Raw genomic sequence first — 26,711 nt, 5'->3', positions numbered from 1 at the left:
GTGTGTGTGGAGACGACGTGGGGGAGGTCTGAGCCATAGTGCTGCTAATGGGATTGGCTGTAGCACAAGGGAAGATGGCACCAACCAACCAGCATCCTGACATTTGTCTTAAGAAACACTAGAAATATCTGCCAAAAAAGTGGAAGTAGGACATCCACCCAGTGGCACTGCTCAGGATGCAGAAGGCTGTGTGACTGATCCGGGCTCAGTGTCTGTGACTGCTGTCACTGCAGCTGTGGAAGCAGACAGTGTTCGATCTCCAAGATTGAGTTGTTGGAGGACCCAACAAAGAGATAGAGGGGCTGGCCAGTACTTACCTCAGCTCAGTACAGCCGATAGATACACATAAAACAGAACCGAAAATTTACGTTCCTAGCTTTCGGAACAAATGTTCATTCATCGGGGAGGAGAGAGGCTTCCCTCTGACAACCATGCCTCCATCCTTGCTAGCCTCCCTATTTTCCTTTCCCTGTTGCTTCATAACCTGGGTTGTGAGTAACTGAATCTCCTTTCCCTTCTTCCCTTTCTTTCCCCTCTGTCCTCCCCGATGAAGGAACATTTGTTCCAAAAGCTAGGAACGTAAATTTTCGGTTCTGTTTTATATGTATCTATCGGCTGTACTGAGCTGAGGTAAGTACTGGCCAGCCCCTCTATCTCTTTGTTAGTATTTGTTTCACATCTTTATATGAGATTTTCCACTAATCATTTTGTTGGAGGACCCATGGGCCGGGACGTCACACTTGGCAAGAGCTGCTCGGGGGCAGTAGGCTGGGCTTGCGCCCTGGTTGTGTCTAAAAAATGAAAGTCCACAGCGGGTTCACTGTAATAACAAAAACAAATTGATGGGTGCCCAATGCATCGTGAATGGTTTAATAAGCCCAACCAGATGTCTCAGTGACAATGCCAGATTCCCAGTTTTGAGGCTTGTTACAGACATAGTAGAAAACTTAGTACTTCATGTGTGAAGTAGTCAGCATTAGCAACAGAGTGTCGAGGCTGAAAGAGATGCAGCAAAGTGCACTGCCAACTACCATGTAAGAGCTCTGCTTGTGTAGCGTTGTGAGCAGTCATAGTGCGAAAGGTGCTCTGAAACAACAAGCATTTACCCTTGAGTGTGAAGCACAAAGTTTGGACATTTGAGCCATTAAAGTGTGAAAGAAACATCCATCTTCACTGTTCTGTTGAGGAAAGACCAGTGCCATTTGGATGTGTTGAATTCCATTTTGTTGGCAAAATTGTTGAAATTCTGATGCAGAAGTTGTAGCAAACGTTCTAAGCAAAAGACCAATGTAAGTGCCAGTGCTAGTAGTTGAATGCATTGGAATGCCAAAAGGATATTTGCAGTATGCCTCAATGATACTGAGCCATCATTTGTTCCAGAAAATACTAGCAAAATAAATATGAATACATTGCCTAGGACTGTCTGGTTGAGGCCAATTGAAAAATTCTTGGTACGGCGCTGCCTTGTTATCCACATGTGCACAGCAGTGGGCAGTCATATCTTCTGTCTGGCAAGCCCACAAACAATGCCGGCACACTAGCTGCCTTGTCCTAATGATTACCCTGTGCCCACTATGCAGTAGTTTCAGCAACTATTGTTGCAAAGATGTGGGAATAAGGGCCCGTGTTTGTTCATTAGCAGAATGCAATAAAATGACACTTTTCTGAACAGAAAGCCCGTTGCATTGTGAATGGTATTTGCGAACCACTGCATCTGAGATTAATTTTGGATTATGAGGCTAACACATTGGAATGTTGTACTGGAGCAGTCACTGTGATTGATCTAGTTCAGTAGCCTGTGTGATCTGCTGAGAATCATTGGGAAAAGATTGCTGCACTTGTGAATCAGAATGATTAGTTTGAAGACAAGAAACTTCTGAGGCATCGAAATCCAGATCATTTCTCATAGGTATGTGAGAGAGAGTGCCTGTGTTTGCATGCTGTTCTGTGGGGCAATAAAGAATTTTGTATTGATAATTGGAAAGTAGTAGTGACTAACATTGCAGGTTCTGTGATGTATGATTTATTCTTTTGCTTGGTGAAAGAGAGCAGTCAAGAGGCTTATGATTCAGTCACAAGAAAGAATTTTCTACCATGCAGACATTGATGAAAATTTGTGACATGTTGAATTATCAGTAAAGCTCCCTTTTCCAGCTGTCTGTATTTGACTTGAGCATTCTTCAGTGCCTTAGGCATAAATGCTATGCGGTAGTCCGTTGCCACTCTTGTGAGATAAAAGTGACCCTATTCCATGTGTTGATGTGTCAGTTGCAAGCACTACTGATTTCTGCAGATCAGAATACCTAAGACATGGACACCTAAATAATGCATGTTTCAGTTTCCGAAAAGATTGTTCACAGTCTTCAGTCCATGTAAAAGGAACATTTTTATGCCAGAGGGTGTTGCAAAGGAATGGCTATTTGTGCTGTATTCACAATGAATTTGATGTAGTATGTCAGTTTGTCAAGAACAGTTTGGAGTTCCCATACATTGGTAGGAAAAGGTAATCTCCATAATGCTTAGTCAAGAGATGAGCACTGTGGGTGTCAATGACCCACAAAGGAACTCTTCAGTTTTGGTTCAAAAGCACGAGGATTACTGCTAAGATTTTTTAATTCTTGCAGTAGCTTATTGAAAATGTATACAGCAGTATACCGTACACCTTTCTCACAAGAGTTTAGGAAGTGTGATCCAAATGCAGGTTGGATTTCTGCCTAGTATTAACTGAGTAAAAGCTGCTAATTCTTGGGAATAAGCTGGTTAACAAGAAATGACTGTAAAGAATATATATATATATATATATATATATATATATATATATATATATATATATATATATATATATATATATATATATTGAGAAGCCATTGTCAGAATACCTAGACTTGTGAATAGGGGTTGACAAGACGTTGGCAAACTTACGCCACTTCTTGAGCGAATTGCTCATTTCTGAGCCAAAAATATCCTTTGAAAATGGTAAGAGTTACCCCAAAATACAATACCATATTACATAAGCGAATGAAAATAAGCAAAGTAGACTAATTTTCAGTGCGAACGATCACTTACTTCAGATACCGTTCGAATAGTGAAAATGGCAGCATTAAGTCTTTGAACAAGATCCTGAATGTGGACTTTCCATGACATCTGAACACCTAGAAGTTTGAACTGTTCGGTTTCGCTAATCGTATGCCCATTCTGTGAAATTAAAATGTCAGGTTTTGTTGAATTATGTGTTAGAAACTATAAAAACAGAGTCCTACTGTGATTTAGCATTAGTTTATTTTCTGAAAGTCATGAACTTATGTTATGAACTTTACTATTTGAAACAGAGCCAATGTTGCACACAACATCCTTTACTACCCCAACACTGATACCTGGCAGACCTCCCATTTGAACGTGCCCCACTCAGACCCCACACCACAGCCATTGAGATTCTGTCATGATATTTGTCCTGATGCAGTGATGCCATCTAAATAACTGTAATGGGACAGAACTCTCAACATCACTTATTCAAGAAAGAATTGAAATAATGCAGGAGCAGAGGTGCTTCTGAAGCGAAGTTGCTGATATTGATACAAGTCAACATGCATGTTACTCACCATACATTTTTTTTTTTTTTTTTTTTTTTTTTTTTTTTTTTCCGCCTCACCAAGGGGAAGTTGAAGATAAGCACCAGCCAAATCAGTTTTTGAATGGAGTCATCCACCAGCTATGCAATTCATAAACTCATCAGTATGTGAGCATTAGCTAAATCAGGTTTTGAATGGAATCATCCACCAGCATGTGATTCATAAACTCATCAGTATGTGAGTGTTAACTGTAAAGTCAGCATAAAGCCTGCTCTTCCCATTTGCCTTTCTTGTGATCACAAGGGGTAATTCCCACTAACTTGCAGAAACAGCTTTCAAAACTCTAATTTGTTCTCATCTGATGAGTTCAGGAGCACCTTCATTGAGAATGGTGTAGGGTACCAGGCAAGTGTGCTAAAACTTCTTCACATAGCCCAGTGTGCTGTCAAAACAAGTGTCCGTATTTTTCATACAACTGATGAATACTGGCACGAGAAAGTTGCATATCAAAAGTGTGCACATTGTGCTGAATATATAAATCAAAAGCATCTGTGCCAAAAAATACTGGAACTAGAAAGTGGCTGAGCTACAGTGAAAGGCACTGGTGTAGTCATATATCTATGTTTTGCTTGCAAAGCACTTGTTTCAAGAACAAAGGTACTTTCGCCATGATAGACCTGTGGTGCATGCATGATTTTTGTTGTTGAAGGTGTCTCAAGTGTTAAAGTATTTTGATTAATCAGTGTGATAGAAACACCAGTATCTTAACTGGAATGGTACAGGTGGACTGCAAATCTACAGTGAGATGAACAATTTGCAGTTTGTCCTCTGGATGTAACTGTTCTGATTTGTGGAGGATCGTCTTTGTCTGATGTGTGATTGAAGAAACATTTAGCTGTACATATATTAGAGGAGAGCTCGTTAGAGAGAGAGACAAGTTTTGCACTGTGTGTTTCACTGTGAAATTCCACCATTTTCACCCGTGATTCGTGTGTGGATTGCCAGGAGGGGTGGGTACAGTTTCAGAATGAGAGTTCATACTTATTTCCATTTCCTCTTGTTGATATTTGTGTGGAACAGAATTTACTTTGTGTTTCTTTTGCATGCACTCATAAATGGCAGTGTCAGCATTCTGTGTGGCAGAGAACAGCTTTTGCGGACATAAGTTACATAACATTTCATACCAGATAAGAAAGCTGCTGACATGTTGCACTGTATTTTTGCTTTTGCTTGTGGTAGCAATTGCCATTTGCCTTGTGAAACTGGGGCCACTGCAAGCGATACACAAAGATCATTGCAATAACAGACATATTAAAATCAATTTCAGCAAAGTCTTGCACTTCCTGGGCTCTGATTACTGTAAGCACATCATTAAGACCAAGGTTGCAATGTCTTAGAATCTCAGCCAATTGAATAATGGCATCATGAAGCATTTCATCTTGAAATGAGGCTCCACAAGAGCAGTTACATTTACAGTTTCTAGTCATGCTCTTGAGTTCAGTGATCCATTCCTTGTAAGACTGATTATTTTGATGATATGTACAGAAAATTTAAAACTAGTAGCAGGTACACAAATCTGAGTGTCAAATAAGTCATCCAGTTTCCTAACAATGCCTTCATTGGGTAGGGTTGGAGGCTCTAACTGAGGGAAAAACTTCCTATACACGTAAAAGTGTACCATTTCTACCATGAAAAAAAAAAATCATGCGTCACCTAATATACTGTATGCTGTTCAAGCTGCAAGTGGTACACTGTCCATTCCTCAGGTTGTGCATCAAAAGAATGAAGGTGAGGAAGTGGCATCTGGCCTCTGGTGTTCTGTGCTTCAGTCATTATTGCCCCTGGGTTTCTCATATGTCCAGCAAGCTGCCCATAGTTGCTAGCAAGGAGTTGATTAGTTGGCTCTGAAACTGAATAAGTGCAGTGAGTGATTAGACTGCAGACGTCGCCATTGCATTCAGAAATTAAAGACACTGTAAAATATATTCCGCACAAAAATTATGAATTTCCAACAAGTGCCACACTTAAGCACCAGACTCCTCTCCAATGAATGTCTGATGTTCCGGTAATTGAGTTGGCCAAGAAAGACAATCAGACATCTACAAAAAGGTAACACATTAATAAGTTTATTTATAATATGTACACTTAATATGAGATATAGAGAACTTTGAATTGCTGCAAGTTCTGTGTAGCTGAGTTAGGTGGAAGGAGAGTGATATTCTTCATAGGAACAAGTAGTCTTCATTGCTGATACATTTCCATGTCTCTGAGTAATAGTAATGCCTAATTGCATCATGCTACTTAGATGTATTTATTCACTGCAGTTTTCCTGCTAAGGTCAATACAAGTCTGCAGGTACACTGGTTCTGGAGATGAAGCTCTGAGTGCATCTCCTTAAAAAGATGTGCTGGTCATTCAAGGGTCACAGGCAGTGAGATCATGTGATTACAGTGTCCTCTGTTGGCGCCCCACCTATCGGAGACAGTAAGCGATGTGAGGGCGAGCCCGCTGGTGACGTGCTGGTGAGACATTTAGATGTGCCACCTCCTGCACAGCTGTGTGCACTACACCCAGTACAGTCTTCATGAAAGATGCTTGGAGTACTGAAGGTGCATCCAGCTCTTACAAGCCAATAAATCACACTGAATTTACGCTGGTAACTCTAAACAGTATGTAAAATGAAATTCTAGTGTTGACTTCATCTTTTTGGGACCCTGCGGTAAAAGCAGCAATTGAAATTAATTTTGTGAAGAATTTAATTAATAGAGATAGCAGTTTCAACCTGAACAAATTTTGGAATCCTGTGCTTTCTTTAATAAATACGCAAAGATGTTGCTACAGTGCAGCTGACAATGTCACATTGATTTCTCAGTGTAGATCAACTGCATAGTGACTGGTTCAATTTATACATACTCTACCACCAATCAACGTCTCTGGTGCTTGTGTATCTCTAGTTTAAAAGGATAGAATGAGTACTGTAACTTCAGTCTGTTAGCTCACTCTGAAGGTAGCCAAAAGGTAGAAGGCTGAAATATTGGAAGAAGAAATAAAATTTGTGCGGCTGCACTCATGATGTTTACTAGATTTACTGCACTTCAAAAACATGAAGATGCACACAATACTAAGTTTGTTCAAAACTGGCGCATCTCACCAGATCTCTGAGACATATGGATACCATACTGACTATTTTGCTGAAAGAATTCATACTCATATCGACAGATCAAGTATGTGTTGCTACCAAAATCAACAATGCCTGTGAAAAATTTTTAGCAAGGTGGCTTCGACGTAGTAACATCTAATTTATTCTCATAAAAGAGTTACTATGATCATTGCAGTACTTCTTGTGTGGATTGAGATGTCTCCTCTCATCATTCTGAAAATTATAGAAGTAATGCCAACCTTTCCTTTGTCATAAAAATAAAGTGAGTGACAGATCATGCAGTCCTGTGTAGTTATTTCTGACCGTCAAATCTTCTAATTACTTTTGACCATCAAATCTTGCTGCAATATACTTCTGTTCATTACAGATACTTCAGAAGTTACTTCAGTTACCCATACAGTGAAACAAATTTTCACTTTGCATTACATCTATGAAGTGGTATCAAAGACACCCAAAATTTGAATTTTTTGTGCAAATTTTAGAAATCTTCTACATATATTACAAATTAAAAAATCTCGACAGGTGTTCCTATCTGTATATGAAGCCTAATACCAGTAAGTATTTTGCCACAGTTTTCATTAATAGACTGATTAGTGAGCAAAGCTTGTGTATACAATTTATCATCACTTCACCAGACAAGTTGTCCAGCCGTAGATACATAGCACTACCCATTTGAAACTGGACGAGTCGCTGGTGGTGTTATATAACTCTGTAAGCTACTTTTGTACAATATCTTATCTTAACAATATTATGAAAAGGATACTCCAGGTAGGAATGCCAACAATGTAGGAAAAGATAGATGACTACTTACCATAAAGATAACGCACTAAGTCGCAGGCAGGCACAACTGAATAAGCTTTCGGCCACAGCTTTCATCGGAAAAAGAGAAACGCACACCATTCATTCACACAAGTAAGTACACCTCATGCAACTTATTGTGTTATCTTCACGGTAAGCAGCAATCTATTTTTTTTTTTCTACATTGTTTATGAAAAGGACAGATTGTTACTCACTGTAAAGATAACACATTCAGTTGCAGACAGGCATAACAGGCCATCTGGATTCTCCCCCCCCCCCACCACCACCACCACCACCACCACCAGCTTTTCTGAACTGTGTTATCCTTCCAACACATGCTCTGTTCCCAGAATCATCCCAGCCTCAAGGCCACATTTGCCGTAGATAGCAGTCGTACAACACGTGTGTGTGTGTGTGTGTGTGTGTGTGTGTGTGTGTATTTTTCTCTTTTTTTCTTTTCTGAAGAAGGCTTTGACCAAAAGCTTATAAGTAACAATCTTTTCATCATCATGCCTGCCTGCATCTCAGTGTGTGTCATCTTTAGGGTGCTTAGCAATCTATCCTTTTCATAGCATTGTTGATATTCCAACCTTGACTTTCCATTATTTCATATCTTTCCTTAAGTTTATCAAAGCTGTAGAACACAGTCAACAAAATATGTTTTTGTACAAATGGTTATGAGTACACAGAAATGTCGCTAGGTGTCTCCCCATACATTCTTCTTGAGTCAGTGCGGTAAGTGGCTGCGATCTGAGTGGGTTGGTTTGTTGTTGGTGAGCATTTTCTGTTGTTGTGTGTCCATGAATTTGTGATTCTGCAATGGCTGACCTGAAAGAGCAGCATGCCTATATAGAGGAGAAAACATACACAAAGGATGTTTGGGAATGACTGGGTACTTGCATGTCTCCATATGGGCTGCATTATCCGGAATTTTTGATGAAAATCAAGATGACAGTTGTCCTCGACCTGTTGCACTGAGCAGACTTAGCTCTGTGCAACTTCTTTATCTTCCCCAAGATGAAAATCAAGATGACAGAGTGAAGATTCGATATAGTGGAGGAGATTCAAGCAGAATCACAGAGAGTATTAAACAGCCTAACAAAGATAGACTTTCAGATTGCATTTCAAAACTAACCGGAGGTGACTGTTGAAGGAGATGGTTCAGAATAAGATCTCGGCAAGACAATTTTAATCTTGATCATGTTTTGCTTCTTCAGCTGATTAACATGAATGTTGACAAATTCACCAAGGCTGTTGTTGTGACTCGCCGATCTTTCAAAGTGCCACCGCGCAGTTACATGCGTCCTCTACATGCAGCTCTGTCTGCCAGCCATGCAGCAGCAGCGCCACCTAAGCAGCCAGCCAGCCAGCAGCCACTAAACTCAGACTCAGTTATGATTTGACTGTTAAAGTGCACACACGTCTTACTCTGTTTACTTGATCTGTGACTTTCATGTATTGTGTCTTCCTTGAAATATATTTGTTCAACTGCAAGTTATAACAGCTGTCTTTTTTTCATTCATTTGTTAAATCATGGCTGGTTTCATTCTATATAAACATTTTTAGGTGTTAATGTTGCAGAAATATGCAGTGTCTTGATTTATAATGCTGAATCCCTCAGTAAAACACTGAAAGGTACATGTTGGTATAAGACAGCTACAGTGTTTCACGTTATTGACTGTGTTTCGTATAAACATAGCCAGCAGTGTGTTAGGTACAAAAGAAGATGCAGTGCTATACTGAGCTGGATTGGCCTGACACAGCTTTAACATTTCTGCTGCTCCCGAAAATTGCCACACAGTACTCCACATCTTCAGTAAACATCACCATTTTGTTTTGGCTCCTCTATCAGTGTGCTACAGTATTGTGCTGCAGGGCTTTCTGTGTGTACCAGCACTGCAGATATGTCTCTGCAAAGAAACAAAAAATTGCATAATATTAATTAATTATATTTAATTTAATTTACTTAATTTGTTATATTACTTTTTAAAGTGATAAATTGAAACTTTATGAATAGTCCTCATACAAATGAGTGACTAGTCTGTACACCAGAAAGTGTTTTCGATCTATGAATTTGAGAAATGAGAACTGTCATGTTACAGTGTCCATAATCCTCAGAGTAATGCATAAAAAGAAATAATTTATCCCTAATTATATTCAAGATATTGTACACAAAGCCAAAAATATATCGCTGCCATCCTGTACCCCATTCCTAGTGAATAAATAACACATTGTCTTAAATTCTCAGTATCTTGACAGAGAGTGCTTCATTTTATCATTCAGTTAACTATACTGTTTGTGTGTTTAGTTTAGAATTGCAAATATTTTATGCACACCACCCTCCTTCCTATTACAATGGAGCAAGGTGGTATATGGGTTGACACACATTTGGGAATGGGCAGAATTCAAATCAACATCCTTGCATCATAGACTGAAACTAAAAAGGAGATAATGAGGTTTAAAAGAAAACAAAAGTGTGAGAAAACAAATAAATGGAGTGAAATGTTCAAAGATTAAGAATTATGTGAAATACTATAGTAAAAACTGAATATTCGAAACTAAGACAGCCGCTGATAGGGAAAGTAGAAAGGAAGATTAGATTCTGATATCTCATCAATGAAATGTCATCAGAGACTGAACGCAAGCTTAAATAGGCAGATAATTGGCTGTGGCAGCAACCTAAGCATTCATGAGAAGTGATAGTAGGGAAATCCAAACCTGGGTAGGTGTTTGAGTCCTCTCCTCTCGAATGCAAGTCCAATGCCATTACCTCTGTATCACTCACTCAGTCCGCTGTTTTCCTAAAAAAGTTAAGATAAATGGTAGAAATCATTCCTGTAAAACTGAAATATTCAGTTTCCTTCCCTGTATATTTCCAATTCAAGATTGTGCTTTCTCTAATAATGTCATCAATAGGCCATTAAACCCTTAATTTCCTTACTTCCTCATTCCATACATTGCATAGAAAATGGAAAAGAATAGAAAACAATTTTTTTTAAATATTGAAGTGTTAGACTAAACAGCTATTTCCATTCTGTAGTAATAATATAAACATATATTTTTACAGCTGCAAGAATCAGAAGAAAAAGAGATAATGAAATGCTCACAGTGCAATTACAGCACTACCAGACCATATCTCTTGGAAAGACATTTGAAGGTGCATAGTTCAGATTTTTCGAAGAATCAACTTGTTTATGAATGCTCAGAGGTAATGTTTATTCCTCATAACATGTACAATTTTATCCACACACAATGAAATTAAACTCATGATTCGTAGATCCTAAGTTAAATTATATACTGCATTTTGAAAATCTAAACAGTAGAAATGGAGGGCATTTTTTGTCATCTCTGTCCTGCTATTAATTTTTTTGTTCTTTTTACCCATTAATTCACGTACTGAAATGTTTCAGGTGAATCATAGAAGGTATGTAATAATGTATAAGCTAGAGGGCAGGACGAAAAGTCACTTTTATGTTACATTTTTAATGATGCCATGTTGACATGAATGGTACACTGTGATACATTTTGGAACAGGTCCTGAGAAGAGAAAATGGATTACTAAATAAAAAGTATAGGATGCTATTTAAAAAAGATGTACTTGTGTTCATATCTTCATAATGAACAAAGTTACAAGAAAGGCAATCATGTTGGTTAATGTTCGCCCAGTAGCCACACAACATTTGCTTGTTACATTTCTTATTTTGCTTTTAGACAGAAATTTATTTGGGATGGTCAAGATATATGGGATTCCTTGTATACTGTGGTAGAAAGGAGAAACTATGCTCTCTGTCCTATATCAGGAGGCAGAGCCATGACAAATGCCAAATTTTGCTGTAATTATCATGCCGCGTGCCATTTTCCTCTTTAGTGCACATGGTCACACATCATCAACCAGTGCTGATGCAGCTGGTATGAGCTATGCAGTGTCAGATCAGTTACATAATGCTGCTGAGCTCTTGATACCATCAGCCCAAAGTGGATAAGTGTACATATAGCTACCTGGTCGACAAGTGATAGTTGTCTCATTAAGTGATTGTAAGGCAAGCTTTCTTTTGCAGGGAAATATGCTATCACCTTGAGGAGTATAGTGCTGAACCACTTTATTGCTGAACATGGAAATAGTAAAAAAATAATTTAAATCAAAGAATTGTCTTCTACCTATACATGTTGATACTGAAGAAATAATTATGGGGAAAAAAATAAGGTGACAACTGCCTGGTCCTGTATCTAATGTTGCACATGGACATCTCACCTTTTTCATGTTTGTGCAGGTATCATTTGCAGATGTCTTCCAGGATGGTGACTGTGTGGTAGGAAGGGACATACACATCACACACTTTAGGATAGTGACAAGCGACTTCCATACTTCAAGACAGTAGCCTGTAGGCACTAAAGCAGGATATTGTCAGGAGCTACACTCTAGAGATAAAAATGAGCTCTGTATATTTGCTTTAAACTCGCCAGTAGTTGTACGACATCATCTTCAAACACGCTGTCTCTGTATGCTTACAGACTGAATTTGCCAGCCTTTGCTGCAATCCATTTAATCAAATACTTGTCACTTTGGTTCTTGTCAGGTACAAATGGACTGTACCAACATAGAAAGGAGAGCAAGCACACAAGTTCACAAGTGAAACCTAGTGTATTGCCACTACATACGTAATTGAAGAGTATGGCCATTATTATACACCAATACAATGACCGATCGGTTGGCAGTGGTTCTGGCAGGAAGTAAATAATTTTGCAGTAAAGGAGACCTCTCATCGAACAGCAGAAGTGTTGAGTCTTCGATAAGCACAAACGAAAGAGAATGAAAACATGCTAGCTTTTGGAAGAAATCCTACGATGAGCTAGAAAATATGCCACACACACACACACACACACACACACTCACTCACACATCTGTACCCCCTACATTTTGTGTGACTAGCCAGCACAAAACAATATAGGCACACAGTGTGTGTGTGTGTGTGTGTGTGTGTGTGTGTGTGTGCGTGCGTGTGTACGCACGCTCGCGTATGTGCCTGTGTGCACGCACGTGCTCTAGCTCAAGAATATCTTCCAGGAAGCTAGATTTTGTGTGCTTGTCCATGACTCAAGACGTATATGTGCGCACGCGCGCTCACACACACACACACACACACACACACACACACACACTGGTGTGCAAAACTTAAGGACAAAAGTAATATTCTCATGTTGTGTCACTGCCAAGCAGCTCAGTGAAACTTGGACCATACGTAAAAAGAGCTGCTGTAGTATAGTACAGAAGGTAACTGAAGGAAAAACACAGTGATACAAACAGAAATGACAGCTTATTCAAAGATAATAACTACACTGAAGTCACTGCGACTTATGATGGTCCCCTACAGATTACAAAAGGTGGAACTTGGTTCTTAATAGGCCCAAATATAAGATACTGTTGCAACACTGATCAAAGTTTCACTTTATGATCAGTATCACACTGATTGAAATAGCCTTGCTAGAATATAGAATAAGTATTAGGAGTGCAGAGCAGAAACAGGAAGGAAAAAAGGGACTCCACACTCTGTGGATATCAAACCACACAAGTGTAGACCCTTGTAGAACTCTTAATCTTATAACTTACATCACAACATCAAATAACAACTACACTTGCCCACAATTTAAGACAACCGTCCCCTACTTACACTTCCCTATAGTGCCGTATCATACACTTGTCTCCATTCCCGACATATTTTACACTGAAAGTGAAAAAGCGGATGGACATAAAACCAGGAAAGATGGAACCAAGGACCCCATAACAGGCTACAAAACACATGCTGCTACTTAATTGCATTGCCGATGATCGTATCACCTTTGCCAGTACAGCTTCGAACCTAGAATGTATTGGTGCACGGACATGAGTGGTCTCACGTATGTCACTGGGGTGTTATGTCCCACACTGGACTCCAAAATGTATTGATGGGATGGTGCAATGACTGCTACGGAGAGGTAGAGGAGCCATTATTCTAGTGGCTGGGATTGCAATGACTCTCTCATCTGGGCATTGTGACTTTGTAGCATTGACAAGGGTTACAGGAGTCTGTCAGAGATGAAGATGACTGCACTGAGGCAGATGATGTACATTCAGATAATTTATTTTTCCAGCAAGCTACAGCAGCTACAAGTGTGAACTCTCATCTGGTTGCATGACCAAGTGTTGACCCACATCATCCATGTTCCAAGGGCATGGTCAGGCATTGACCTCGGGGCCCACAATGGCAAGAAGCAGAGTCAGGAGGACAGCGGTAGCTGCTGCCTCAGTAATGCAATGGCCTTGTATGATCGATATACTTAGGTAGTACTTTGTAAGATTCGTCAGCTTTATGTCATTATTACACTACTGGCTGGGCTGCTGTGTCCCATCTAGCTGAGGTGACTGATGGGTGCTGTCAGGTGCCCCATGGCTCAGTGACTGGGAGGACATCAGTATTCCCCGCCCATTCTGGTGGCGGCAACAAGCAGGAAGAACTTTGGCTGACTCACGGCGAAGTCATATAGCACTATACCAATTTGAAGCCCAGCTGTAGTGATCTGCCAGCCTGGCTAAGTGTCCAGGTTTTATACAAGACAAGCCTGGTCTTGTGGCAGTTGAGATCACATAAGCAGTCCACGAAGTGCCATCAAAATGTCATGAAGAGCCAGTCATTACCCCAGCAGAACTGCTGGCATGGTGTAAGTGCTAAATTTGTAGGAGTAGGAAAATGTTCAATGGGCTCTGGCTCATGCCTTATTGCTACAGCCAGAAGGATTTGAAGCCTCTCTAAAATTAATGTAAAAAAAAGTGGTGCCTTGATTTGAAATGTTTGCAACCCTTAATGTTAGACTCATATTCACTCTCTTTCTGATCTCTAGTGCACATAGTGATCCTGATTGTTCCAGTTATGAGTAGTAAACTGCAGACAATCAGGAGGTCAAAGATGGAAGTCCAAAGTAAAGAAAGAAATCTGCAAAAGCATGTATAAAATGAGGGAAGAGAAACGAATGGCCCTGTATTTGGACAGAATGACAGATCACCTGACAAACAAAATGTGTAATTTTAGCTGTTACCTTTCTTTTGAAAAATCACATTTTGTCAGCAATTTGTTGGATATGATGCAAGTGTAACAATGGGGTTCGGGACTCCTCAAAAGGGTGAAAATACAGAAGACATGGAAGCAAGTTTGTAGATGATGATATCTGATCTCTCAGGTTTTCTTTGTGTGATTGATTAATTGTGTTCTGACACATTTAACTGAGACTTTTAAGGTGTTCTAGTAGATCACACTGATGTAAGCAAAGACCAGTAGGGTAGCTGAATAATTTTCGTTATTTTGATATGTATTCTACCATGTTTTTCACACAAATGAACTCACTGCTGGCCTCTGCATAAGTATCAAAACTGCCAGTTGATTTTACACCACAAACAAGAACATGGCAGTGCTGTACTGACAGTATCTACTTTGTATGTGTTATCAACATGTGAACTGCAACTCTGTTGGTTCATATGATCACTGGATCTTGCTTCTCTTGTTTGTTTCATCGGCTGTGAAACCTTAGTCAACACTGAAGAGGGTCTTTTGTTTAGGTACTAGTTCCACATTTGTTTATGTAATAAACACCAGGACTCTGAGGGCATGAGGTAAAATTTAATCTCCCATTGTAATGGATGTATCAAGGCTGTATTGCATCCATAGTATGCTTTTCAGTGGTACATATTCAGTGATTTTTTGAATATAAAAATGTGTGAAGGCGTACTCATCTCCCTGTTTTTCACATTTTCAACATTAAGTGTATACTTCTTTGTTTTACTTCTGCATTGTAATTTCTTTTCAGTGTCCTTACAAAGCTAGTCGAAAAGAACATTTGGATCGACATACCAGTAATGTCCATGGCTGCCATCGTCCTTTCCTGTGTCATCATTGTGGTAAAGCATTTAAAAGGCCGGATGCATTGAAGCAACATTCAGCGGTGCATCTGAATCATCCTCCTTTCACATGTCCTACATGTGATAAAGGATGTCGATCTCGAGCACATCTCAAACAACATTTGGTATGTGAATCTCTTACTTTTTCTGCTAACGCAACTTAAAAAAAATACTTCACAACTACATAGTAGTTCATTTCAAGTCTGCAAGGAGGAGGATTTAACTTACCCGTCCCACTGTATTAGTCGACAAAGCAAACCATAGACCTGCTGGTAACATGAACTAACTTGGTTACCAGGTACAGCCAACTTTCAATTCAGTGTTGCGTGCAATATTACCCCGCTGTTCCATTGCTGATATGGATAAATTTGTTATTAAGCTTTAATTTCTGTGAGATTATGAACAATACAAAGAAATACCAACTTTACAAAAACTTCATGGTTTTTGTCATGCAGAACTTGACTTCTGTATGAGTAAGGGAACAGATAAAACTGTTCTATCTGTAGAGTTTGCTTTTAAAAGTGCCAGAATGAAAGAGACACCATGTGCAAATGAGACAGCATAGTTTAAAATATTAGATTTTCTGAAGGAAAAAGAAAAGCAGCATCAGAAGTAAAACAGCCACTAGAAATGCTTTCTCAAAGCTTTGCCACGAAGTACAGTTATCAGCTATCTGAGCTGCCCACCCATAAGCATCCCCTGTCAAAAAACCTCTCACAAATGACATTTTCTCTTTGCCATTCCACGTTTCAGGCAAATCATTAAATTTCCTAATGAAATCCAGTGGATGCTCTTTCCCATATGGTTCAAAATTATTAAATTTCTTACAACTAACAAATGTAGGACTGTTTGGGACACTACGTACTCTATGCTTTAGATTTTGTACCTTTTCCGTCTTTTTCTCCATTTCAGCCAATTTTGAATGTACATTTTTATTCACTTTTACCAGTTTTTCCTCTACCACTACTGCACACTTGGTTTCTACCTCCGTTTCTAAATAATTTTTAACCTGATCAATTCGGTTCTCAAGTGTAACCCTGTTTTCAGTACAAAAGTTCCTGGCAGCTTTGACTTCATCTTTACACTGTTTTTCGGAAGCCTCCACTGTTCACAACACCCCCCATTACACACAGTTAATATGGCCAGTCTTGTTCTGGTTAACTTTGATAAGACTCATTAATAGTTTGCAGGCATATGTCGGCATACAGCTACAATAGTTTACTGTTGTATATGTATGAGCAGTAAAAACCTAACCACACAGTTCTTGCAGAATAATATGGTACGTATTGAACAGACACTGTCATTGTTTTAACACACGGCCTATTTGTCTTACACTTATTTCACAGTTAAGTTGATGCATTGTTGTTGACCTAATCAGCACAGGTTTCTCGTCTGAAAATCAGCTGTGGACTGACTGTCTTGAGATAAAAAATCGGGCCTTTATATGTCATCACAATAATAGGTACTGAAACTATACATTGTTTGATGTTTAATTTATAGAAATTACAAGTAAAATGTAACTCATTAAATTAAATGAATTCATCGAAGAATTGGTTCTTTTTAACAGCTTCTTCTACCACGAAGGTTAAGCCGAATTATTTGTTTAAACATATATAATCGTACAAACAATACTTGGGACAAAACTTGTAATTACTTTGGAATTAATTAAGAGCTGACGTTGCTAACACGTTTTCGAATAGAGCCAAATAAATACTTTAAGAATCCTAGTGATTCTTTTTCCAAATATTCATAATTATTACAGAATTTATATGTGCTTGTAAGTCAACAATAGAATTTAAGTCATGGAACAATTACTGATTTCACCCTTTAATAAAAGATATTGACTAGGAATAGTCAAAATAAATCGGAAAATTAATTACATACACAAAACTAAGCACAAAATTAGATCTGGTGCTATATTCTTTAAAACTGAGGGCCAACGTTTCCCTTTTATGAAAATGCAGATTATACTCACGTATGTTAGTGATAATTAGTCAAAAATGAAAAAAATGAATTTAAGGAGGCAGATGGCAAAACAAGAGAGGAAGTATAAAGATCCCAGCTAGCTTCGTCGCAGAATCAGTAAATGGATTTAAGCCCTCTGTCCAGACACTGTGTGACCATAATGGCATTGAAACAGAGAATTACGCAGAAAAGACTGAAATACTAAAAGTATTTTTCCAAAACTGTTTAACAGAGGAAGATTGCTCTGTAGTACCTCCTTTTAATAATCGGACTAATGAAAAATGATAGATATTGAAGTAAGTGACCATGGGATAGAAAAGCTTTCGAAGTCGCTCACCAGAGGAAAGATCACTGGATTTGTACTAATATGATTCTACGTAGAATATGCGAAAGAAATTGTCCTCTTCTAGCACCAGTGTACTGTAGGCCTCTGGAGGACACATCGTTCCCAGTGACTGGAAAAAAAATACAGGTCATTCTCATTTTCAAGAAGGGTCGTCAAACAGACACACAAGACTATAGACCTATATCTTTGGCATCGGCATATTGTAGCATTTTGGAACACGTTTTATGCTCACTTATTACAATATTTCTGGAACTGAAAATCTCCTCTGTAGGAATCAACATGGGTTCTGATCGTATGGAATACAGCTCACGCTGTTCATCAAAAAGATCCAGAAAGCAGTAGATACAGTTATACAGGAGATGCTTTGTTCCTTGACTTCTAGAAGGTGTTCGATGCAGCGCTGCATTTACACCTCATAAACAAAATTTAAGCATGGAGAGAAGTCTTCAGACATAAAAGTAACTTGAGTGTATCCCAAGAGAGTCTGCTTTTTGTGGATGAGGCTGTCGTATACAGAGAAATCACAACACTAGAAAATTGTAACAAAATGCCGGAAGGCCTGCAGAGAATTGCTCGATACAGGGAGTGACCATTGGCTCTCAATATAAACAAATGTAATGTATTACATATACATAGACAGAAAGGCCCATTATTGTATGGTTATTCAATTGCAGAACAACCACTGGAAGTACTTACATTTTTAAAATATGTGGGAGTATATGTACAGAGTGACCACATAAAACTAGTCGCAGGTAAGCCAGATGCCAGACTGATATTCTTTGGAAGAATCCCCAGGAAATGTAGTCCATCAGCAAAGGAGGTAGCTTACAGAACCCTCATTTGATCAATACTTAAATATTGCTCATCAGTCTGGGATCCGTACCAGATAGGATTGATAGAGCAAATAGAAAAGATCCAAAGAAAATCAGTGAGTTTCATTACAGGTTCATTTAGTAAGCACGAAAGCATGACAGAGATGCTCAGTAACTCCAGTGGCAGATGCTGCAAGAGAAGTGTTCTGTGTCACACATTGGTTTAATGTTAAAGCTCTTAGAGTGTACATTCCTAGAAACATCAACCAATGTACTATTTCCTCCTGTGTGTATCTTGTGAAAAGACCATTAAGATAAAATTAGATATTTGAGCCCACACGGAAGCGTACCAGCAACTGTTTTTCCTGCAATCCATTCATAACTGGAACAGGAAAAGAGGGAAGTGACAGTGTGCACAAAGTACCCTCTGCCACACACTGCAAGGTGGCTTTCTGAGTATAATGCGATGTCAACACATTGATTTCCTTGTTTTCAAAATTTCCAGTGATACTGAGTGGAACAAATGCTGAACTAGCTGATGATCGTATGTTACCACATTTTTATGATTATTGTCAATTATCATAGTACTGACAAATAACTTTTACCTTTTCATACCTTTTCAGTCTGTGCACTCAGCTCGAAGACTGTTTCTGTGTGAGCTCTGTGGAGCTTCGTTCAAGACTCGTGCTGTTCAGCGAAAACATATTCTCACAATCCATCATCATCCAAAAGCGTATTCATGCCTGAATTGTTCCCGAAGGTTCAACACAAAGTATGCATTAAGACGCCACATGAAACAACATTTGTAAGTACCGTTTGATTAGATTTTTAGATTAGATTTACTTTCATTCCAATTTATCTGTAGTGAGGAGGTCCTCCAGGATGTAGAACATGTTGGAAAAACAATAATACATGACAAATATTTACAACTGAAACAAGTTAATGTACCTTCCACAGGTCCAAAGTGGAATGATCGTCATTTTTTTTTTAATGAACACTATATAAAAGAATCATTTTACAAACACTAATGCACTGAATTTAAAATAAATTTTTATTTATTTATAAGGTAATAAACATGTAATAGAACTACTATAATTACAATTATATTTACAATGAACACATTACTGCACTGAAATGGTGCAGAAGTTAGATTGTACTTAGACACACACACACACACACACACACACACACACACACTTATTTACAATGAACACATTACTACACTGAAATTGTGCAGAAGTTATATTGTACGAAGGGCTTATTTCAATAGTGGTACAAGCCCATTTTTGTTCATTTTGAGATACTGAGTCCTAAAGTTAAATGAGCACTGAAAAATCTGCAATTGAGATACCAGAAATATTCAAGCATATGGCTTCTTGCTGGAGATGAACCTTTATTTCTTTTTGTTTGGATCATTAATTTCAGAAGCATTATAGGAAGAAAAGTGGATGTAATGGACTTGTACGACTATTGAAATAAGCTCTACACACACACACACACACACACACACACACACACACACACAAATCAGTTGGTTCTACTGAGAAATTCATCAATGGAGTAGAAGGAGTTGGCCACCAATAAATCCTTTAGGCTTCTCTTAAACCTAATTTCATTGGTTGTTAAGCTGTTTATGGCTGCTGGCAAGTTATTGAAAATGTGTGTTCCTGAATAATGCACACCTTTTTGTACAAGAGTAAGTGACTTGTTAAGATTATTCTTATTTTTAGTGTTGATTCCATGAATTGTGCTGTTGGTTTGAAAAAGTGATATATTTTTAATGACAAATTTCATTAAGGAATAAATATACTGGGAAACAGTAGTTAGTATCCCTAGTTCTCTAAACAGGCTTCTGCAGTATGCTCTTGAGTTGACGTCACATATAATTCTTAGTGCACGTTTTTGTGCCTGGAAAACTTTAGCTTGGTTTGATGAATTACCCCAAAAAATAATCCCATATGACGTTATGGAATAAAAGTAAGCATAGTATGCCAGCTCTTTCATTTTTATATCCCCTATGTCTGACACAATTCGCATTGCAAATAGAGATTTGGTAAGACGCTTCAGCAGTTCTGTGGTGTGCTCCTCCCAGCTGAATTTATTATCAAGCTGTAATCCCAAGAATTTAACACTGTCCACTTCTACTATCTGGTTGTCATCGTATGTTAGGCATATACTCATTGGACACCCCTTACAAGTTCTGAGCTGCATGTAGTGTGTTTTTTCAAAGTTTAGTGACAAAGTATTGGCTAGGAACCAGTGATTAATGTCCACAAATATTTTATTAGCTGATCTTTCTAAGACTACACTTGATTTGCTATTTATTGCAATGTTTGTATCATCAGCAAACAAAACGAACTTGGCATCTGGTAATGTTACTAATGAAAGGTCATTGACATACACAAGAAAAAGTAAGGGCCCTAAAATGGAACCTTGTGGGACCCCCACATTTAGTTCCCAGTTGGATGATGCCTGATAGCTTAATACATGTCTCTTTCCTAATTACACCCTTTGTTTCCTGCCAGAGATATAAGATTTGAACCATTTTGCAGCATTTCCCCTGTTACACCTTAATATTCAAATTTACTTAAAAGGATATTGTGATTTACACAGTCAAATGCCTTTGACAGATCACAAAATATACCAGTTGCCTGCAATTTTTGTCTAATGAATTAAGCACATTTTCACTGTAAGTGTGGATAGCCCTTCTCAATAACAGAACCCTTTAGAAATCCGAACTGCAACTTTCACAGTATGTTATTTGAGATAAGATGGTTATAAAGCCAATTGTACATTACTTTTTCTAAAATTTTTGAGAATGCTGGCAAGAGTGAAATTGGATGGAAATTTTATGCTATTTCTTTATCTCCCTTCTTAAACAGTGGCTTAACTTCAGCGTACTTCAACCATTCAGGAAATATTCCACTGATATAAATTTTGTAATGTTACATACCACAGTTTTAAATATAATCTTTAGTTGTTTGTTCAAGATTGCTTAATGGAACACTTTTGGTTGAAACATCTAGTTCCCAACAAGTGATGAACCTCTGGAGAGCCCAATGTCTTAGGGAATATGCCATTGAAAGACAGCTACACAACACCTTGTACTACAGTAGAAGTATTGTGTCATGTAGAAATCTTGTAGATATTACCAAAGGAGATTTGAAAGATGAATGGACTCCAGAGGGTATTGTTGATATGCAATATATTATGGAAAGGTTGGATGGGAATCTTGTAAAATCTGAATCCTTTATCCTTACCTTCAATAGCACGAAATTCTTGGAGCATATCAAGGTAGGTTTTCTTTTGCTTAAAAATGTAGCCCTATTTCCTCAACCCAATGTGCTGTTTTCAATGCCAGCACTTTGGGTACACCACTTTAGGATGTAAAGGAGAAGCCACTTGTGGCAAATGGGTTAAGGACACCCATGAATGTCTTATTTGTTCATCTCCTTTAAAGTGTGTGTATTGTTCTGCAGATCACCCTGTTGTCTAGAGTAGAGACTGTGGTGTCTGCCGTGAAGACAGGAAGATACTGGAGCTTAAACAATGAAGTGCATCCCATATAGTGAGGCCAAAAAGATCTGTAAGGCTTGCAACCTCCCACTTTCACTACATCTTTTGCTTCCGCTTTTAAAAAATCCTATTGCAACAGCCAGTGCCTCTACACAAAAGGAGGTTGCTAGTGTCAGCACTAGCATCTGTCTTTGTCAGTGCACATGTAAAGTTGGTGTCTTTCAGAGTCCATAGGCATGCCCCCTCCCCTCGAGAACCTCACCACCGTTGTGGTAGTTCCTAGAAAACCTCCCAGACAAAAGTAAAAAAAGAAAAAAATAGCAAACAGGAAGCTTTCTCTGCAGGTGAAAACAATTTCTACTGCTTTCAAAGTCAATGGAATGTTGAGTCTGTCCAGAGCGATCATCTCGCCCAAGACTGAAACCACACCCATCCCTGGCACCCCACCCCAGTGGATCACCTCCATGATAGTGGCTCCTATACTACATTGGAAGTGAATGGGTTCAGGACTCATGTGGAGGAACTGAAACTCCTAGCACAGCCACACCCCCTGTTGTTGTGTTTACAGGAAACACATTTTAAAGTTATTGATGCCCCTGTGCTGCGGGGCTATACTATCCACCACAAGGATGACCTGACTGCCAAAGGAGCCAATGGAGGGACTGTTGTGTTTGTCGATGATGCGCACCACTCCTCTGTTCTCTCCGTGGTTACTGACCTACAAGCAGCAGTCTTTGAAGTTCACATGGATGAGAAGATCACTGTCTGCTCAATGTATTTATCCCAAAAAATACTTTAGACTCTGTGGCTCTTGCAGGCCTTATAGAGCAACTCCCCCTCATTTCTCATACTGGCAGACTTCAGTGCCCACAATGCATTATAGGGCTCAAATCCTATTTGTTCTAGGAGTCAATTTTTGGAGTCTCATGATGTCTCAGGAGCAGTGCACCCTCATCACAAGCAATCCCACTCATTTCTCAGCTGCTGCCAGATCGCCCTCAACTGTTGACCTCTCTTTCTTCTCTCCAGCCCTCACAGACTATGCTCAGTGGAAAGCAACTGTTGGCTTTCATTCCAGTGACCACTGTCGATGTCCATCCACCTACCAGCTGGAGCATTACTAGAAGGGAAGCTGCTAAAGTGGAGGCTCAGTAGAGCTAACTGGATGTATTCAAGCAGCTTGCTGTGTTTGAATACTGAGGCAGCTTCCAGGAGAGGGTGGGTCACATCACTTGAGTGATCCACCATGCCACATATTTGTCTTCTGGCTGGTTTGATTCCTCTCTTGTGTCAACCTGTTCATGTCAGAGAAGCACTTGCAACCTATGTCTCCTGGCTGTATTCCAGTCTCTGTCTTCATCTACAGTTTTTACCCTCTGCAGCTCTCTCTACCACCATGGAAGTTATTCCATGATGTCTTAACAGATGTTCTATCGTCAGGTTCCTTCTAATTGTCAGTGTTTTCTATTTAATCTTTTCCAATTCTGTGCAGAACCTCCTCATTCCTTACCTTATCAGTCCACCTAATTTTCAACATTCTTCTGTAGCATGCTTCGATTCTCTTCTGTTACAATTTTTCCCACAGTCCATGATTCACTACCATACAATGCTGCACTCCAGATGTACATTCTCAGAAATTTCCTCCTCAAATTAAGGCCTATGTTTTATACTAGTAGACTTCTCTTGGCCAGGAATGCCCTGTTTGCCTGTGCTAGTCTACTTTTTATGTTCTCTTTCCCCTGTCCGTCATGGGTTATTTTGCTGCCTAGATAGCAGGATTCCTTACCTTCATCTACTTCATGCTCACCAGTGATGACTTATCCACATCAAAAACTTCAGGACACCTTAGGAGACCCCTGTACCATAGTGACTGATAAGTGCCAATCAGCAATCCGGGTCAGGCATGCAGCACTGTTATGGGTTACATGCTGCCCAACAGCAGACAGCCTTGCAACCTTTCAAGTCACAAGAGCCAGGCTCAACGGGTAATTAAAGAGAGCAAGAAAGGGTTATGGTAATCGTTCCTGGACTCTTATCAACTGTTCTACATGTTATAAAAAGTATGGAGAGCCATCAGAAGGATTTCCAGCAAATGCAGTCGTTTACCAAAAGCAGCATTGCTAAAACATGGGTGTCTTCAAACAGCACACGGAAACATCACTCAGGTGATGGCAGGCCATTTTCTGACTACTGCAAATGCATGTAACCATATAGGGGTGCCAGGTGGACTTCAGATCCAAAAATCATGAGTCTTATAAGTGTCCTTTCTCCCTGTGGGAACTGGATTTAGCTCTGTATGAGGCTCATGATATTGCACCCAGTCATGACCAAGCCCAGCACAGCATGCTTCGACATTTGCGAGCAGCATCAAAGCAATCCTCCTCGAAAGTTTTAGTTTAATATGGCAGGCAGGCCACTTTTGCAACCCATGGAGAGAGGCAATTTTGCTACCTCTCCTCAAACCAGGTAAGAGCCAAACATGTCCTAGTAGTTACCAGAGCATATCCTTAATGAAAGGAAGACCCTGGATCAAATGGTTAACCATCTGCTAGTCTGGATTTTAGAGAATATACAACTCCTTTACTGCACTCAGTGTGGATCAGGAGATTTCAATCCACTGTCAACAACTTGACCCTACTTAGCATTTACATAACCGTCACTGTATCAGTATATTCTTTGACATCAGTAAGGCGTACTACATTACTTGGAGACACACTATTGTATAGCATCTCCACCAATGGGGTTTTAATGGCCACCTATCCATCTTTATACAGTTTTTCCTGCCTTAGTGCTTATTTAGGTTCTGAGTTATTAATGTGCTGTTGGATCATCTGAAGCAGGTGAATGGTGTTCCTCAGGGCAGTGTTTTAAAAGTTACCCTCTTTGACATAGCTGTGAACAGTATCACATCTGTTGTAACAGTACTCCTTACGTGTTGATGATTTTGCAATTTTATGTTTCTCCTCCAGTGTTGCAACAGTGACTCATCAATTGTGACTTACAGTGCAGAGGTTAGAGCAGTGGGCTACAAAGATGGGTTTTTAGTTTTCTGCAGATAGTGTGTGTGTGTTCATTTTAATCATTCATGTCGTATTTTAATTTACCTAACTTGCGTATATGGAACGCCATTCTGTATTTTAAAGACTTAGTGAAATTTCTAGGCCTCATTGTTGACTCCAAACTATTGTGTTTACCACACCTGAGAGACCTAAAAGCCAGAACATCTTAAAGTGCCTTAGCCACAGGTCTTGGGGACTGAACAGGGAGTGTCCATTCCAGTTTTGTAGGGTCTTACTGTGATTGTGACTAGACTATGAGTGCACAGTCTATGGATCAGCGAGGTCTTCTTATCTGAAGATCATTGGCGCTATCCACCACAAGGGGATTAGGCTGGCCACGGGTGCTTAGAGAACCAGCCCATACCTACTCTCTGTGCTGAGACTTGGGAACCACCACTCACCATCTAGTGGCAGCTATTTATGGTGCAACAGGCATGTAAGTAAGTTATTCTCTGCTCCAAATTCGCCTGCATACTGTACTGTTGCTCATCCATCTCTGGAATGCCTTTTCTCTTTGCTGAAGTTATGTACCGACAGGCGGTGTGTGTTGGAGTCACTTGGTGTGGAGTAAGTACAACTCCAAATCCAGGGTTTTAACTACTTGCCACCCTGATTACTGCAGAGTCCCAGAGTAGTTTTAGATTTAGAGCAGTGCAAGGGAGTTTGCACTCATATGACATTTTATTGAGCTCCTTAACTCTGTAGCTTTATTTACAGATGGATCTAAACAGGGGGACTCCTTTAGTTGCTCTGTTGTTTTCCTTGATCTTGTCCTCAAGATCCAACTCCTCGAGACTTTACTATCTTTGATGCAGAGTTATATGTGATTTGCAGGCACTGGCGTAGATGAGACATGTTTCGAATGCTAAATTCCATATCTTTTCCAATTCCATGAGTACCCTTCAGTCTGTATAATGCTTGTACCCAGCAGATAAAGTAGCCAAGAACATCCAAGACACTGCTTTCCACATACAACAGTTGGGGAAGGAGGTCCTTTATTCTGGGTACCAGGGCACCTGATCTTACAGGGAACAAAAAGGCAGATGTAGCAGAATGATCAGCCAGCCACATATCCCTGTGCTCTGTTTTAGTTTTCCTCTTACCTTACTTAGATTTCCTTAGAGATTTCAGAACATCTGAACAATTTTCACACTTCCTTCCATGATGTGAGCTAGTGTGACTACATGGGTGATCGTGGGTAAGACTGCTTTTTATCTCTTTTCTCCCATTTTCATTTCTACTAATTTCATATGGACATTCATAACCTCATCGTTGTCGTCCCACTCCCCCCCCCCCCCCCCCCCACATATGTGGTATTTCTTCCATATTACAAAGACTCCTATCATGACATTGGGCCCTGTGAAATCATCTTATTCGTGGACAGTCATTCTTTGTCATATGTAATATTGTGACTGAAGATGTAAGTAGTTAACTTTCCATGTTAATTGGTGCATAAATAAATCTTTTATACTTTTGACATACCAGTGGTTGGATCCAGCCATGCAACTGTTTATTGTAAAGAAGTTATGTTCTCAACACTATCAAGGGGAACCATCTAA

At 39.4% G+C, this 26,711-nt stretch overlaps 1 protein-coding gene across 1 annotated transcript in view; it reads left to right on the top strand.

Moving 5' to 3' along the window:
• The window catches only part of LOC126247573 (zinc finger protein 583-like), a 122,874-nt gene that overhangs the window by 65,075 nt on the left and 31,088 nt on the right, over positions 1-26,711 (top strand). Inside the window, exons 7-9 of the mRNA XM_049948492.1 lie at positions 10,595-10,735; positions 15,364-15,579; positions 19,201-19,382. Of these exons, the coding sequence (XP_049804449.1) occupies positions 10,595-10,735; positions 15,364-15,579; positions 19,201-19,382 (539 nt within the window). The remainder of the gene's footprint in view (positions 1-10,594; positions 10,736-15,363; positions 15,580-19,200; positions 19,383-26,711) is intronic.

This window comes from Schistocerca nitens, chromosome 1, assembly GCF_023898315.1.
Source record: "Schistocerca nitens isolate TAMUIC-IGC-003100 chromosome 1, iqSchNite1.1, whole genome shotgun sequence".
In the NCBI taxonomy this organism is placed as follows: domain Eukaryota; kingdom Metazoa; phylum Arthropoda; class Insecta; order Orthoptera; family Acrididae; genus Schistocerca; species Schistocerca nitens.
The sequence above is the reverse complement of the archived record's forward strand: the minus strand, read 5'-3'. Positions and strand labels throughout refer to the sequence as shown.